Source organism: Pyrus communis, chromosome 3 (assembly GCF_963583255.1).
Source record: "Pyrus communis chromosome 3, drPyrComm1.1, whole genome shotgun sequence".
In the NCBI taxonomy this organism is placed as follows: domain Eukaryota; kingdom Viridiplantae; phylum Streptophyta; class Magnoliopsida; order Rosales; family Rosaceae; genus Pyrus; species Pyrus communis.
The window spans coordinates 26,036,722-26,054,705 of NC_084805.1; the positions used below are offsets into that span (position 1 = coordinate 26,036,722).

The 17,984-nt window shown below is 36.6% G+C and overlaps 2 protein-coding genes across 7 annotated transcripts; one reads left to right on the forward strand and one right to left on the reverse strand.

The window, feature by feature from the left end:
* The first annotated feature begins 105 nt into the window (after window positions 1-105).
* LOC137727808 (pre-mRNA-processing factor 39-2) lies at window positions 106-7,711 on the forward strand. Its single transcript, XM_068466633.1, has 12 exons — window positions 106-351; window positions 491-576; window positions 671-900; window positions 1,075-1,242; window positions 1,560-1,926; window positions 2,019-2,162; window positions 2,938-3,090; window positions 3,197-3,313; window positions 3,749-3,829; window positions 4,024-4,173; window positions 4,434-6,188; window positions 6,879-7,711. Exons 1-12 carry the CDS (start codon window positions 297-299, stop codon window positions 6,963-6,965), a joined length of 3,393 nt encoding a protein of 1,130 aa, XP_068322734.1. The 5' UTR covers window positions 106-296; the 3' UTR covers window positions 6,966-7,711.
* A 386-nt stretch (window positions 7,712-8,097) lies between these two features.
* Window positions 8,098-16,309, reverse strand: LOC137727809 (uncharacterized). Of its 6 annotated transcripts, none has more exons than XM_068466639.1 (9): window positions 16,246-16,301; window positions 15,424-15,484; window positions 14,644-14,681; window positions 14,348-14,550; window positions 13,765-13,830; window positions 13,427-13,538; window positions 12,565-13,080; window positions 11,032-11,369; window positions 8,098-10,541 (listed from the first exon to the last, which is right to left on the reverse strand). In XM_068466639.1, exons 4-9 carry the CDS (start codon window positions 14,402-14,404, stop codon window positions 10,383-10,385), a joined length of 1,248 nt encoding a protein of 415 aa, XP_068322740.1. In that variant the 5' UTR covers window positions 14,405-14,550; window positions 14,644-14,681; window positions 15,424-15,484; window positions 16,246-16,301; the 3' UTR covers window positions 8,098-10,382. The 6 variants fall into 6 exon arrangements, with proteins under 6 accessions (XP_068322740.1, XP_068322739.1, XP_068322735.1 ...); XM_068466638.1 differs by lacking the exon at window positions 14,644-14,681 and adding an exon at window positions 14,682-14,774 and having other exon boundaries at window positions 8,099-10,541; window positions 13,765-13,892; window positions 16,246-16,309; XM_068466634.1 differs by having other exon boundaries at window positions 8,100-10,541; window positions 13,765-13,892; window positions 14,644-14,774; window positions 16,246-16,309.
* Window positions 16,310-17,984: the final 1,675 nt, after the last annotated feature.

Sequence of the window (17,984 nt, forward strand, 5' to 3'; positions counted from 1 at the left end):
TAAATTATTTTTATGTGAAGCATATGCTACTCGAGATTATTATAACTCCTGAAGCCATTTTTTTTTTTCTCCGACAAAGAAAATTTATAAATGTGGTGTCTCACATGAAAATCAACGTTTTACGGGGTACTGGAATAATTCACCGAACAATCTTAATTTGTTGAATCGAACCACCGTAACCAAATATCCTCCTCCACCTCCATCGCCTGTTATCAGCCGTCTCCTCCCTATCAAGCCTCGCTAGTCACTACCTCCCCCTTCCTTCTCACCGATCACATACATCAATTTTTTCGGCTATGCGGACTTGCAATTGCGAATCGGAGCCTCAGCCCATGGAGTCAGACTCTCCAGGTAAACGCACTCTCTCTCTCTCTCACTCTCTCTCTCTCTCTCTCTACACACACACACACTATGGTTCCTCTAGGGGTTACTCTAGCCACTGTAAGCTGCTTTCTGAATGCTGAAGTAATGCACCGCTCAAATTATTCAGGTTTTCCGTCGGATGATTTTGATGGAGTCTCACTCGACTTTGATCACTGGACTTCACTCATTTCAGAGATGGAAAACACATATTCTGTAAGCAATAGCTTTCTTTTCTCTCCTAATTTCGTAAATTTTCTTAATTTTTATGTTTTATTTTTGTGAATTTTGGCTGTGAAATTATGTGCAGGATGACATAGAGAAAATATCATCTGTTTACGACTCTTTCTTGTCCGAGTTTCCGCTCTGCCATGGATATTGGAGGACGTATGCCGATCACAAGACCCGCTTATGCAGTGTTGACAAGGCTGTTGAAGTTTTCGAGCGGGCGGTGCAGGCAGCAACTTACTCTGTTCCCCTGTGGGTGGACTACTGTAACTTCAGTATGTCTGTTTTCGAAGACCCGTCTGATATTCGCAGGTAATATCAAATTGCTTCCGTAACAAAATTCAGCTATAAATTTTGAAGTAGTTGAATCATTGATGCGCCTTTTTGGTTATAGTCATCTGAACTAGTAGAAATTTTCAGCTATCTTGCATGTTTTTAGACAATGTTTATTGTTTACAAGTTTAAAACTTTGAAATTCTTTGACAGATTATTTAAACGAGGCATGTCGTTTGTTGGAAAGGATTACTCATGCCATACTCTGTGGGACAAGTACATTGAGTTTGAGTATTCTCAGCGGGAATGGAGCTCGCTGGCACAGATTTACATCCAAGCTCTAAGATTTCCTACCAAAAAGTTGCACCAGTATTATGAAAGGTATATCTTGCATTGATTCTTTGGAGTTAAAAAGAAAAGAGGAAACCTTGAAATCATAACTCTAGATCTAGTTTGTGCTCTTTCATTTAATTTCTTATTGTTCGGTGGTATTACCATTAATTTTCTGAAGACCTTGTTTGCATGATAATCGACAGTTTACCACAATGTGTGGTTTGCTGTTATAGTTGATTTCAACTGACATAGATTTTTTTTATGCTTGTGGAGTGTACCATTTACAATTTTGTGTCTTTTTTGCCCTTCTAGTTGAACCACTTAGATGTTATTCTTACAAGGCATCGGTTTCATTTTCTCATCAGTTTGAAGAAGTTGGCTGCCTTGTGTGAAGGGGAGATGAAATGCCACAGTAATTCTACTGAAGATTTGCAATCTGAGGCGGTGGTTGGTAGCGAAGTCCCTACATTTTATACGGATCATGAAATTGCCCTTGTTGTCAAAGACCTGCTGGATGCAGAAAATGGCTTAGACAGGCGTAAAGCACTGGAAAAGTACTTGTATACTGGAAAGCAGTTGTATCAGCAAGCATGTCGACTAGAAGGAAAAATTGGTACTTACGAGAGCAATATAAGGAGGTCTTACTTCCATGTGAAGCCACTTGATGCAGGTCAGTTGGAGAATTGGCATTCCTATCTGGATTTTGTTGAGATGCAAGGGGATTTTGATTCGGTATGGTTCTACAATTTCTTTTGCTTACATGGCCTTGGCCCCTTGCCTCTCTTTTATTGTTATCTGAACCCCCTTTCATCTATTGTGTGTAGGCTGTAAAATTTTACGAGAGATGCTTGATTCCCTGTGCTAATTACCCTGAGTTTTGGATGCGTTATGTGGATTTCATGGAAATTAACGGTGGAAGAGAGATTGCAAACTATGCTCTTGACCGAGCAACCCAAATTTTTCTAAAGGTATTTTTACTGGAAACTATGCATCAAGTTTTAGGTGAGTTGTATTTTGTGCTACAATGTTTTGATTAGTCAAACACTAAAGACCATAACATTGGGAAGTTACAGGATAATCGTCTACTGCCGGTTCTCTGAGGAATTGTACTGAGTTATATTTTTTGGTGTATCATCTTTAATAATTGAAGCTGGAACCTTCATAGCATGAAATGGACCAGGAGATGAGGCACTTTTCTTGAGAATGTGAATGTTGGGACATGTCATGGGCTTTCCAAAAATACTAGATCCTAAACTTGTTTGGCTAAGATTAATTTTTGGATAGCATTTACCTATTCAGCCATCACATAATCAACTCTAAAACTAATTGTTTTTTCCTCCTCAAAGGTAGTTATAAAATAATGACTTCATCGGTCACCTTACTGGTTGCCAGGCGATTAAAGCCAAGGGTTTAATTTTCTTTTATGTAGGGAACTAAGGATACACTGGTAACTCATTATGGTTTGGATTATATGGATTTCTTTGGTTAGAAAACAATCATTATACTTGGAGTAATCTCAACTGTCAAGTATTTTCATCATGTATCATGTTGTGGACAACTTCGAGCAGTACTATTTAAATTTTCTGTACTATAATTTTTCTCTAAAATTAGTGTTAGCAATTGTGTGACAAGTTTATGATGTTCTGAAACTTGCCCAATTGCTGCTCTCTATAGGATGCCTTGACTCGATTACTTTGTACATGACTGGAGATGTTTATGGCCATCCTCATATGTTCGTTGCAGAGAGTGTCGGTGATTCATCTTTTCAGTTCCAGGTTTAAGGAGCAAACAGGAGATGTATCTGGTGCCCGTGCTGCTTTTCTTCATTGCGATACAGAATCAGATTCCTGTTTTGTGAAGAATGTTATGTCAAAGGCTAATATGGAAAAACGTATGGTATGCAATCAGCTCTTTCATCAATTAAATGGAAATATTACTCGTACTTATTGTCTTGATTAAGAATGAGGACCAACTCATGCTGATGCTTTTCCTACATTATCAGGGAAATATCACGGCAGCTTCCAATACATACAAAGAAGCGCTAGAAATGGCTGCAGAGAAGAAAAAGATGCATACACTTGCTATTTTATATGTTCAATTTTCTCGACTTATATACATGGTACGTAATATATGAACACAGGAAAGTCCATATCTGCATTGGGGTGGTAGCAATTACTTGCGACAAGATTTGGTTCCAGTTTCAACTCCCCCTCTATTTCAGTTTAAAGTACTTAATGCCATTTAGGCTTATTTAGTAAGTATCCATGTTTTATTATAGTATTTCTTAAAGAAAATGCAGCTCTCCTGTGCTTATAAAAATATAAGTCCTCGTTCCAAAAATGATTTGGTTTGTTGTATGGATAGGCAAAGTAGCATGCAACACAATGGTGGTCCTTTTATGAACTCATTGATATATGAATTTCTGTTTCTCTATATGCTTGCATTGTCCCCTTAGTATTTGACTTTTGAGGAGATTTTCCATTTATTTATAGTACATGAATGTGGTGGCCAACTTTGATATGATTATCAACATCTCCTTGCTTTCCCGTCACAGATGACTGATAATGCAGATGCTGCCAGAGATGTCTTGATAGATGGCATCAAACACTTGCCTTATTCCAAATCACTTCTAGAGGTATTTCTCTTCTCTTAGCACCTCATGAATATTTACATTTCCACATCATGAATGGACCTGTTGTAGAAATACATAGTCTGGACTAAAACTTGAATCTATGCTTCAATATGTTAAACCTTTGCTCATTATATCATCATGATAAAAGTTTAACTTCGTTACAAAAATGTAAAGTTGCTTGATTGTTATGTCTTCAGGAGTTGATAAATTTCGCAAGTATGCATGGGGGGAAGCGACACCTAAATGTGCTAGACTCTATTGTCGCCAAAGCAATCTCTCCAGAGTCAGGTGTATCTAATTGTCTGAATGCAAAAGATGCAGAGGATATTTCAAGTTTATATTTAGAGGTGAAAATTTCTCTTTCAACTTGATTTTATGTTGATACTGTCATTTCTGGTCTTTCGAAAAATAATAGATTGAGGGGAAAAGGTGCTACGTGTTGCTTTCTGCCTCTCCATATCGTAATTTCTTGTAATTTGAGGGAAATATGGTATGGTGGTTCGGCAATTTCACTCAATCTCTGGGATCTCTGTAATTTACTGTAAAGATTTACCATATGCTATTTCATCAAGTTCCTTTGGTTCTGACTTGTATATGATGGAAACAGTTTGTTGACCTTTATGGAACCATCCATGAATTAAGAAAGGTGTGGACTCGGCATGTGCGACTGTTCCCATACTCTACAAGGACTGCTTTTTTTCATCAGAAACCTACATTTAGAAAACCTTTGGAATTGGCTAGAGAAACGGAGGAAGCTTTGGTCGCTATGCCTCAGCAGCCATCTGGAGATTTTAGTTCTGACTCCTTGATTGTGCTCCCATTGCATGACACTGTTGACAGCAAATCGTTATTGCCAGACAATCATAGTATCGAGTCTGGCCAGGAAGGAACTGATCATACATTGGACCAGGATCTGCCATCACAGGGAAGTCAGCTTGAGCAGATTACCTCCGACAACCTTCAGTCAAGCCAACCTGAAAACATTCAGACACTGAAACTACCTTCTCCAGAAATTTCAAGAGAGCAACTAACACAACCGAGAGATGATAAACCTGAAGCAAATCTGTCATCTGTAGGTTTAGTAAAAGTGGAACAGGTATCTTCAGAAAATCCTGAGGAGCCCAGAGAAAATACTACTGAACCAAAGGCATCATCTGTTGAATTAGAATGTCAAGTTGCTGAAGGGAATGAAACTGTAGAATCTTCACAAGAAGTCACAGACAGGAGCGATGTTCATCGAGAGATTGACAACAAGCCTGAACAAGACCTGAAGCCACTGTCGTTGGAGAGTCTTTCTTTAAGCTCCCAGGAGAATACGAATCCGGATTCAATACCCTCCATTTTTCACAAGCGTGAAACTTCTCAAGAAACCAATACTTCAAATGAAAGGAAGCTAGAGAGCAATTGCAAATCTAATGAAGACTACAGCCCAAGAAATACCAGAGCTTTAGAAACAGCTGGAAATGAAGTGGTTAGTCCTATGCCAATGCAAATGCCTTCTCAGCCAGCTGTAAATAGTTATGGTGACTGGCGTCGGAATAATCATTCTGGTAAAGTTCGTAGAGATTCCAAATTTGGCTTTCGGGGACGTCTACAAAGAAACTCGTATCAGCAGAAGCCACTTTCTCCTAAAAAATACCCACAAGCTGAAATGGGTCGTCCAATGCCTGGGATTCTAGGTCAACCCCCTCAACCTTTGTCCTCACAGAGCTCGCAAATTCAGCAAGGCAGCCAGGATCATAATCGATATCAAGCAGCAGCCACTCCCACTAATGTAATGGCACCTAATGCTTGGCCTATGCAGAATGTACAGGCGCCAAATTATGCCTCTTCATCTCAGCCTCAGTTGCCTGTCCAATCTGTTCCTCCACAGATGTCCCAATCATCCGTTTTAGGCAACGTGCAGTACGGCATGCAGAACAGCCAAGCATATAATGAGATGTGGCAATATTATTACTACCAGCAGCAGCAGCTATTTCTTCTACAACAACAGATGCATCAAGCACAGCAGCAGCAACAGCCGCAACAGCAGCAGCAGGTCTTGTTGCAACAGTATCAGCTTCAGCAGCAACAACTTCAACAATATTATGCTCAGATGCAACAGCAACAATCTTATCAACAGCAACAATTGCAACAACTACAGACGCAACAGCAATTTAGTCCACAGTTCCAGATTCAACAGCCGCAAATTCAGCAACCTCATCTGCAGCCGCAAATTCAGCAACCTCATCAACAACAGCAACTTCAGGAACAACATCTGATGTACTTGCAGAAACATCAGCAGCCATTACAACAACAGTCCCTTATGCAGGAGCAGCAGCAAAATATCCCGTCCATGATTCAACGGGACAACTACCATCAGGTATGATATTTTGCAATTGTCTAGATACATGTTAAAATTAAACCGAAATCACTCCAAATAAGAACCACTGGTCAAGGAAACTAGGTGTTAGCTAGGTGCATGATAAAAATTAAACAAGTATAAAAATATCCTATGCATCAAATGTACTATCTCGTGTAACTTGCAAGTGAAATAACAATTTCGGATTAAAGTAACCCATAAGGGGAAAAAGGATAAAGAGTTGAGAGGTATGACAATTTGAAATTATCACAGATGCATAGGCTTCTCCTATTTTTCTCTCCTCTTCCCCAATTTTATAGTAATGCCAGTGTCAAGGGGGAAGACAAAAGTTAAGAGACATGACGATTTGAAACCGTCACATAGTTATCAGATCATCATTTTTAATCTCTCCTCGTCGCCACTGAACATCCATCTTTGCAAACAGTTGCATCCTATTATTAGTTATGAGAAACAGAAATAACTGTGAAGACGTTATCAGCATGTTGGAAAACATCATATGCTTCTGATTTTGTTAAGCTAAAAGCCTGAGGAATTAGTTTGCTTTGAAGCTACAACTTGATGATGTGAAAAACGGTGGTGCACAATGCACTGTCCAAAATATCCGCTGACATCTTTAATTTAAATTATCGATGTCTCCGCACTTCTAACAAGCATTAATTTCTTTTTTCCTTTCGTTTTTGGGTTATGTAGGACCAAGCCGTCATGCCACCAAATAATTATGGAACGGTTGCATCTTCCGTATCTCCCCAAACTCATGAAGAATGTCCGCACAAGTGAAGGGAGATACCATCATGGGCAACACAATCACGAAACCCGGTTCACAAAACCCAGTCCCCATCTGGAACTCAAATGTTTGAATGTAATCCTGTTGCAACGTTAACTATAGCACTAATGCGACGCCTTCTTGGTATGGTCATGGAATTCTGGTGGGTTCGTTTATGTTCTAAAGGGTTTTAAATGACAGTGACTGATGCAGGACAGAATCAAGGGTATCGAGGAGAGTGGAATAGATAACTTGGGATTCGCTCAACCAGGGACAACGGAGCTTGCTCACGTCGCTAATCGTGGATTCACTCACACGACCAAGCCAAATGCTTGATTTTAGAAGGAGAAACAACTAACTTCAAATGCACAAAGCAAATAATATTTTAATTCATTCAAGTCTAGCCCCAAAGGCTTTTGATACATCAATATTTAAAGGAACTCAAGATAAAGGAACATAAATATACTACAACTTCCTAAGAAACTCTCTAAAAATGACTTAACAAGTTCCTATGTCATTAAAATACACAGCCTTATTATTCCAATGCATTATAATGGTCTTCAAATTGTTTTCTTCAAGGTCTGCCTCCCGCATCAGTGACGAGCTCTTCTCAGCCAACAGAGGCTGGCCCTTGTATATTGAGCCATGGTTTTGCGTTGCAAATAGCCTTCAGTCATGAATTTGTCGAATTTCGATGTATGTTACTAATTTGTTGCATTGCATAGTGAACGTACAATCTATAGCTTCGTGTGATTATTACCGTCAATCATTCATGCGAGTGAAAGCATGAAAAATTCGATTCGTGAGAAGGGCATCATCACTTACTCAACACCTTTCATGTAAAGAGTCATTTCAAATTTCAAACAAATAACGAAAGAGAGGTTTATTAAATTCTAACATTTTTGGGTTTTACAGAGTTATTTTTGCACATATGTTAGAAGACTATGATTGTAACGAAGGAGCCGAGCAGTGTTGCTATTACTGCTCACGGGCAAAAACCAATATTTGGACATAGGCAGTGACTGCCGAAATCCACAGAGCCCCGGTTCAAGGATAAAAGAAAGAGAGTTTTAACAAAACACTTCCGGTACCGTTCACTTTTAATGAAAAACCATATTTCTACATTTTCAATACAATTCACTACACCTTTATTTGTTATTTTTCATTAAAACTAGAGTTTTTTTTTGAACTTTTCGTTATTCCTTAAAAGAAGGGCAACCACCAGCTATGCTTTGATTTATACAAGATAATCATAGCCATTGGCAAGTATGAAACAAGCAAATGAACAGAAAAGAAAATGATTATCGAAACATGGATTACACAACCACCCGCCTCAAACGTCACTTGAACGAAAATTCTATGCTTTTATAATACAACTCGATACAGAATCTCAAGAAACAAGTAGCAACACAACTCGACAACTGACTTACATTACCAGAAAATGCGTTAGCGTTCTCCGCATGACCTGCAGGCAACGCATGCAAATTTGTAAAAGTGCAAGAGACTAAATAGGCAGAAGATCAAGAACAGCAGTGTTAGTCAAGCAATTTAAAAACCCAACTGATCACTGATATTCGAACCCTTCTTTCAACAGCATAGCAGCAAACCTAAGCAGGAGGCCGATCCTGCTGATATTCATACATATCTTGATCCATCAGTACATGCATTATCTTTGTATGCATGAAGAAAACCACCACCTATATTCTTAATGCAGGTCATCACGAATTTACACAAGCATCCTCACGACGACTTTCCACTTTAGATGTCAGTCAGTTAAGCATCTAATAACGAGTATGACACAAATCCGTTTACATGGTAGATTTCATCCTCCATACCCTCCTGGGCTAGAAACATGCCTATTCTCAACCTGAACTTCCTATGCTACCATGTCCTACATATAGATAATCAGAAAAGAGGTGTATCAGAATTCCGAGAGCAATCTTGAATCGTTTTATACAATTCACTTAAACATACAGTCTGATGTTATTATTCACAGGTTTTGAATTCCTAATCAGAAAACAAAACTGACAATGCCTAATCTGATTTGATGCATAGTCAAATTACTTGCCCTCACATTTCCTTTCAAGCTATTTTGAATTAAATCGAGAAATGGATCTCCGGGAAGAGAAAATAAAACTAAAACTAATCTCTAGAACATGGTAAACCAGAAAAATTCAGTCCGTCAAAGCGTACAAACAAGTCTTCTGGGAATATGATGCCATGTAGACATAGGATGCACAAGTAGTTTGTCCTCCTCTTTGTGTTCCTCCCAGTTTCTTGTTTCTCATCCAGAAGGGCCAAACCTTCACAGAACTACAGAAAAGTTCTCAATTTCATTCAGTGTCATACGAGATATCATTTCATTAGAAGTATGACTTACATTTTAAGTTCAGAAAGTATTCAGTGTCGTTAATTATTATGGCATTTCCATTTTCGTTCCCAGTATAATTGTTTATGAACTGTAAGAATTTATTTACTAGATATGCAGTATCACCGGCTCAACCTGAGTTTTTACAGTAATTATTACTTCCTTGACTATCATTTGAATTTTCAAAATTCAAATTACTAAAAAATGACATTAGAATTCAGCATTTGAACATCCTTGATAGTAGAGATTAATGAGGATTGCAATAAGATAGTTAAGCTAAGAGATTGTCTTTTATAAGCCACTCAATTAAAAAATTAAATGGAAGTAACAAAATATTAAGAGTGGCAAATGACCAGATAAGGTCCAAAGTTCCAGCTTTCAAGTGCTACCATACTTGCATTGTGGATGTTATTTAAGACAATGTGTCGAGAGCTGTGGGTGTACGAGACAAAAGTGAGTAAGAAATCATGTTTTCAAGAATTATATTTCACAGTTTATTAGTGTTTCATGCGCAATGCAGAAAGCATAAGGACAAATAGGCATTCCTTACTGTTACCTTGAAACAAAAACTAACAAACTATTCTGCAGTGTTGTCAGCTGAAAGGAAGAAAACAAGGAAACAAGATCGAAGAGCTGACAGCCAACAAGGAAAAGAAGATTTAATTGCATAACTAAATCTCACGAGATCAAGTGAAAATAAAGTGGAGCATCCCAATTAAAGACCAAGATTGTATAGATAATTTCCCATGTGTACACCCTGATAAGCAAAACAACTCAAAACTGTACAATAAGGATAAATAAGACTTTCCCTACAATTACCTTTGAACAAAAAATCAGACAACCCATTCCACAGTGTTGTCAGCTGAAACGCATAAAATAACGGAACAAGAACCAAGAGCACACTAACAAAAGGTAAAGTAAGAGTTTACTATATAGCTATTTATCTCATGAGCTTAAAAGAAAAAAAAAGGAGGAGCATCTAAATTAGAGGTCAATATTTGCTAAAAAATATGAGAGAGGCAAGGAGCTTCTATATTCAAGCAAATGAGAAGGTAGGTGACTCTTATTCCATGTTACCGAATCTCTTGGCAATTACAGGACGAACATCATCAGCATTAACCAGGGTCTCTAAGAAGGGAAGTAATGAAATCAAAGCACAATCAGACGGATCATCAAACCAACTCTTTATTGGAATTCCATTGTTAACTTGCAAGTGGAAAACCTGAAATTGTCAAAAGAGAATAAAGGTAAAACAATCAGTTTATCCAGTAGTAACAATGTTGCCATTCAGTACTACGGTCTGGTGGTATTCCTCTTCACTTGTAAGTGAGAGGTCTTAGGTTCGAATCTCGTGGATGGCGAATTCAATACCAAATTAGGTTGTCCATTGTGTGGCTTAGCCGAACTCCCCCCTCCTCTTAGTGTAAAATATATCGTTGTACTCCAAAAAAAAAAAAAAAAAAAAAAAACAATGTTCATTCTTCCAACTTTTTCTCTCCTCTTTTTTGCCTACTTATATATTTTGGTACGACTAGGGTCTTTTTTCATCGGTAATAAGACCAGTTTCAAAAACATAAAGAACACTGTTTCGTCATAAGTTTTTATCTAGGCCAAAAAAAATTAATAATAGAGAACAACCCATAGAGTGGAAATGCAAGAAATAAGAAATAAGTAAAGTCCAAGCAATTAACATGAAAACCCAAGGGATATACCTGTGGAGTATTATCAATTATGGCAACTTTTGCAAGATCAACACCCAAAACTGTCAAATCTTTAGTGTAACTGCCATCTGAGAAAATGCACGATTCACGATAAACTCGGCGAGATATAAACTTTGCATATGGATCCAATATATCAAGAAGTTGCGCTGCATATATGCTTTGGCTGGCAGTAAAAATAATGACTTCAAACATTTCTGCAACTCTCTCCAAGAAAGTTTGGAGGTAAGGCCTCCGTTTCACATATACCGTGTGCTCTTTCATGTTGAAAAAGACAGTAAATGTGAAGTCTGCGTCATCTCGATGGTCCAATGTAGAATGAACCAGTGTTTCTGCACGTATAATAGCAACATTACTTTTCAGCAACCTATCAACAACATATTTCTCAAATGAATCTCTAAAAAAATCAGTGAGATTAAACTGAAAAATATCTAAGTAGAAGACTGGATCTGCAGAACCCTAGTTGATATAACCATGTCAAGGGCATAATTGGTATGGTGGTATGTAATTGTATCCTATCATTTACACCGTATTTGGAAATAGTATTTCTGAATGATTAAATATTTTCCCAAGAGATCAGACAAAAGTTAACCAAACAGAGAAACGAAAAAGGAAAACTAACATTCTTAGAGGCTTGGTGAACTGTATTCTAAGCCTGAATTTTGAATACACACACTTACATATATACATATGAATGCATAAATGTGGCCATGAAGGGGCAAGCACACAGTCACATATACATATGTGGGCATGTTCACGTGCAAGGTATAAACTGAAAGAATAAGAGATTTGCTTGCTAGACGAATGCCAGATTGTATACGTGGTCTCTGTCAGCACATATAGCCAATATTATACCAATCCAACCACAGATGCGATATAAGCACTATAAATGGCATTTACAACTTGTCAACACATTTGAGACAAAAAATTAACTAAACTGGGTCATCATTAAGAGCACACGCACACAGAACTAGAAATATATATAATATTAACATTATATATGTTATCAAGCGATATGGTTTTCTTGCACACCTATGTGTAAAGCGAAAGTGAATGGGAGCTGCCAAAACTTCAAACTAAACAGTTTATAGAACCCTATATGTTGCAGACCGGAAATAGGTAACACAAAATTTTGCAGAATTTCAGTAGTAATGCTGCTATCTCATTTTCATGATTTTCAACATTACTGGTTTCGATGTTGGCTTGTAAGCCTTTTGTTAATATATTTTTTTCATGTAGAGCTCAGGATGAGTTTCTCTACCAGTAGCGTAGATCAAAGGATTTAATGAACTTGTTGAGGGAACTAATGATTCAATATATAATCACTAAGAAATTTAAAGAATAATGTCATTTAAGATAACATTAACAAGTAAAGTTTCCAAAATTACTGATAAAAATGGACCAACTGGTCTTAAAAATATGCCAGATGTAACATTAAATGATCTTAATAATATGTCAGGGGTAACATTAAATGATGACAAGATGGCACATAACCAAATGAATACACATACGTATAGCATTGCTTACCATCCAAATCAAGTACAAGTGTTACAGACTTTCTTTTTGAAGCTTCCTCAGGCAAAATGTTGGGTTGATAGTTTGATACCACATCTGATAATTCTGGTAAGTTTTTTATAAACAACTGTGGATCAAAGGACTCTGCCTGATCTGAGTCGGAAGAGTTGACAACCGTTTCCTGGTTGCAGGAGCTTATCTGACCAATTCCCAAATACATTCCAGCACAATTTGTATCTACCATGGCTTCTTCACATGATTTGTCATCATTAGTATAAAAATTACTGCTTCTGATTGTGTCTTCTAGGAAAGGCAATACCATGTATTGCTCAGACACATCAAAAAACATATTTGTTTCAGCATATTTGTAGTCTGGAAAGCAATTCATTTCACTAATATCATCATGAAATGCATTCTCATCGAAGGGTAAGCTTGAAATGATCATATCAGAAATGTAGAAATCTGATATATCGCAAGTTCGATTATCACATGAACTTCCGTTATCATCACTGTCACCAGTTCCTAACCCTGAAAAGGCAGGAAAAGATTAGCATACTAGATATTATCTGTTGTCAGAGAACACATAACATTACATTAAATGACAAGGAAGATTAGATTATTTATTTAAAGCACATTGACCACCCGAAAGTGGTTGAATTTTGCTGAAATAACCTATATATACTGAATAAAGTTCGAGGATAGATTTCCACGCGGTTCACGGCTAACATATACCTATCCTATTTGTTCCTTTTTTAATTGTAAAAAAATAACAGAGAAGGGGTTGTCTTTCCAACTTTGGCTGGGGTTTCAATGGAAAAACGAAAAATACTTAGTACATTCTCTACATATTCAATCAACTGAGTCTGAGGCATACCTGCATCAATGTCAGCATTTGGTTCACTATTTTGTTCGCCGTTGACTTCACTGGACTCCAAAGCAGGAGAGAAAATTGTCTCTAAGTTTGATGGGCAGGCGTGAAAGGAGTCCTGAAATTAATAAATAGTCATTGGTATACAAGCTTATAAGAAATTCTAAGGCCCATACGGTGCAATTCTAGAAAACCTTGAGCAAGAAGACAAAGATGAGGAATAATGAATTTTCATTTGCAGGTAATTGGAACATCATGAAATTAAAGGCAATACACTGAAAGACATCCCACAATGACAAACTGAAAAAATGGTACCCACAACACTATAACTTCGAAATACTTACCATTCTTTTGGTGGGAGAATCACATGACTGCTGCTGAATTTGACCAGTTTGTTCACCCAGAAATTCCTGATGTTCAATTGCTTCATCACTTCCAATTTCTATAGTAGAAACTTGTGTGCTTGAAGAAACTATGAGAATAATAAGAAGCTCTAATATTAATAATTAAGCAAAAACTTAAGCTACATATAATTGTGCATGGATTGTATCAATGTCCATCGTTGAAACTTGCATTGTATGCTCAGTGAGAATCATAAGAAGTGTTTGAATATAAGCATTTTACACAATCTTTAAAAGTCTCGAATTACAAAAATAGAAAGCCAGAGAGCTCAAATGCATCGAGAATTAAGACAAACTTTGGATGATAATGATTCCCAAATTTTTTTCTTCAGACTTTGCTTAGCAGTGCAACCAACCTAGTATCACATTTTACAATATTACCCACCAAAACTTGCATGGAATATTGAAATCTGAATAGTCAATGTGAGATAGCTTGATCACGTAAATACAAAGATACATGATGGAGTATTTACTCTAATACTATATGATAGATCAAACGTCAACATCTTTCTGTTCAGTTTCTTACCCTCCTGACAATTTTTACAAGTGTCAAAATCTTCTGTATGTTCGGATTTCCTAGCATGAAGACATGCTTTCTTGGAAATCACACTTGACCTTTGACATACACGAAGACAATTTTTTTCTCGTAAACATCCCATGCTTGATTGAGCCTTCATTTTGAAAGATGGCATTTGAACTGTACTTGTGATGTGCACCACAATCTCGACTCTGTCAGGAAAAATAAATAAAGATAAGAATATAGTAAATGATGCCAATCTCCGTAACAATGGGAACCATGCAGTACAGAATTAAGCAACAAACAGTTTGTAGTGGGATCAACGTATCTCTGTCTGGGGTACCTAATCAAAGATTCATAGTAGTGATGATTAGCAATCTAAACTCCAAGTCTTCTGAAGTCTTAAAAAAACTGTACCAAACTGTCGCTCATGTATCTGTTTGGGAAGGAAAAAAAAAAATTAAGGCTCATCAGCACGCAAATAAAACTTGCACACCGATGAGCTACAAATGATAATCAGCAAGTAGGAAAAGCAACATTTCACCTAGGAAATTGGGATATGAGTTGATTAATTACCAAAGTTATCTTTCCCACAAAAATCAGTAACCATGTAAAAGAATATGGTAATTAACTGCTGATTCTCTTACATTATATGCTAAGCCATCCATTCAAAGCACAATATTCAATAAATCCACATCCAAAATTGAACTTTTAAAAGAAGATGCTGCAGTTTTCAAATACAACCATATCTAGTTTGTTTCTCCTGTGTGACGACAACAATGCAAGACACCCCTTAACGTCAGGGATCACTTTGATGGATACCATCCAGTCAACATGATCAAACAGCTGCAAGATGTGCATTCGCTACATCCCGCATTTAAACATCCACGTGTTTAAACCCCCCTTTCTCATCCGGAAAAAAGAAAAACTTCCCTTCTTTTCAAATATAAATTCACGAAGATACTTTTCATCTCAACTTCAAGAAAAGAAACCTAATTAAGTCAACACAATGAGGTATCCTAAACAAGTAAAATAACCCAACAAACAAGGCTCCTGAACAAGGCTATTCAAATTCCCTTACTAACCAGAAAGCTTTCATGCCACGCTCCAGCCGCCACGACACTGCCACAGCCTTAGCAACCCCCACTGTTCCAATAAGCATACAAAGTCAAAATTATTGTGATTACATAGTTATGATTATAAGTTCTATGAAATGATTAGGATATCCAAACATGACATATGGGAATCAAGAACAGAAGAATCCATCCAAAATGGAATTTGACCTCAAAATTTACAATACCATCTCTTCGGAATCTAATCAAACTCAAACGCCGAATCCAAACTATATTAAAAATGCAGAATTTCTTCTTCAGAAACCATATTTCGTGGAAAAAAAAAGTATGAAATTCAAAACTGAAAATTAAAGCACAAACACACACGCATACAAACATCAAAAAATGATTAAGAAACCTAAAAAGAACATACTCATTACCCCAAAAAGGCACAAAATAGAAAACCCCTAATTCGAAAGCTCCGAAATTTCCAAGTAAAACCTCAAGATTTGAAGTCAACCAGACCAATTGACTCATTACCAAAAGTTCTAAATTCTAAAACCCCATTGACCAAACAAGTCTTCTCAAATCGTATAAGCATTTCCTCCAAGGAAGAACAATCAAAACCCACAAACGAACTTAAAACCCTAAACACGAAGTTCCAATGGCAGTTGCACCCAGTTGAATTACCAAATTCAAACACTTGAAAAAAAAAAAGCAATTGAATTCGAGCAACAGGAACTGTAGTTAGCTAAATTAAACTAAATTAATAATAATAATTTTAATGATAATTATACTGAATAGTAGAAATGAAAAGGTGAAAAATTGAAGAGGAAAATAGATAAAAAGAAATACCTGGAGAAGGCTGACCCTCTCTCTCTCTCTCTCTCTCTCTCTCTCTCTCTCTCTCTCTTCCTCTGTAACACTCTGTTCTTCTCTCTCTTACCGGTCAGACAGAGGTAATATGTCAGTTTCACTGGGATCACACGGACGGCTCTGATGGGATCTTCGCTAAATAATTGTGGCCAATAAGAGCGTGCCACGTAATCTGTGGAGCCAGCTCACTATGACGCGTTGACACGTGCATTTTCACGGAAACGGAGAGAGCTGTGTTGGGTGCTTCGCAAAGAGAGAAGATCCAGCCGGAGAATTCCGAAGATTGTTTAATTACATCCGATCATCGTATATTATGAGATTAGTTTTCTTTAGGTGTTGTTTATATTTAATTTTAAATAAAAGAATATATAATGATTTCTGATCGCACGATATATAATAAACGAATGTAATTTGAGGATCCGGCAAGAATCGTCACTCATTGGTAAAGACCCCTATGTTCACCCTCTTTTTGGCTCTTGTGGTAAAAAAAAGGCGAAAGTTGTTATTTAGTACTACAATCTAGTAGTATTTTTCTTTACTTATAAGTGAGAGGTTGTAGGTTTGATTTTCGTCAAAAGTGAATTTGAACCACATTATTGATATTGTATTGTTTGGCTAAACTCACCTATTCCCCATTAATGTAAACAATATTGTTGTTCAAAAAAAAAAACGAAAAGTTGACTATCTTGTCAATTGGATTATAATATAAATTTTAGATATTATTATTTTAGGAATTTATTTAGATATACTAGAACTCATTTATTTGATGAGATGAAGAAAATTTTAGGACTCAGTTTGTAATAACTTATTGAATTAACCCCTAATGTTACCCCCAAAAAAAAGAAGTCAAAATCAAGGGAAAAATAATACTTCGCTTGATAAAATTCTTTTTCTTTATAACGATTTTAACATTTTATGTGTGACTAGATATCGTATAATATTCAATTTAAAGTGTAATAGGGTAAAGAGGAGTGCTAAATTGTTCGGCTTTTTTCCTAGGGTAACTCTTATTTATGCATTTTTGTGGGTTGAAAATCACATTGATAAAAAAATAAATATTATATGATACGTGAGTATTGTCATGATATATATGATCCATGAGCGCAGTCATATGACATGAGAGTAATAGCTACAAATTACAATGGCTTCCACTATTCCATACACAAACTTCAACAATCATTATCCAAATCACAAGACCACTTATTTTTTCTGAGCGCGAGAACTAAGAGATATGAACTTAAAAAGAGAAATATCATTAGATATGGAAACGAATTTTTGTCGGATCCTTTTCCTAGAGATCTGGAGATTTTGTTATGGTAATTGTATATCGTACATCGTACGATTAGAAATTATTTCAAAATTTAAAATTTACAATTAAATATAAATAGTACTTAACGAAATGAACAGTCACAATCACGGAATATTCAAGATCCTCAAGAAAATGATCCGGCGAGAATCCTTTTCCATTATATATACACCAAGAACTACTTATTTATAAGTATTTATTTGCAAATCACATTTTTTAAGCAGTGTCACCTAATTGTCAAATGCAACAAATAACAACAATCAAGTTTTATCTCACTAAATGGGCTCTCAACTGTACGAATTCTGAAACGTCACCGTTCTTAATTTTGTGATATAAGCTAATACTACATACCCTTTCATCGTCAAATATTTCAATATTTAATATTATTTCTACATATATGCAACTGACGATA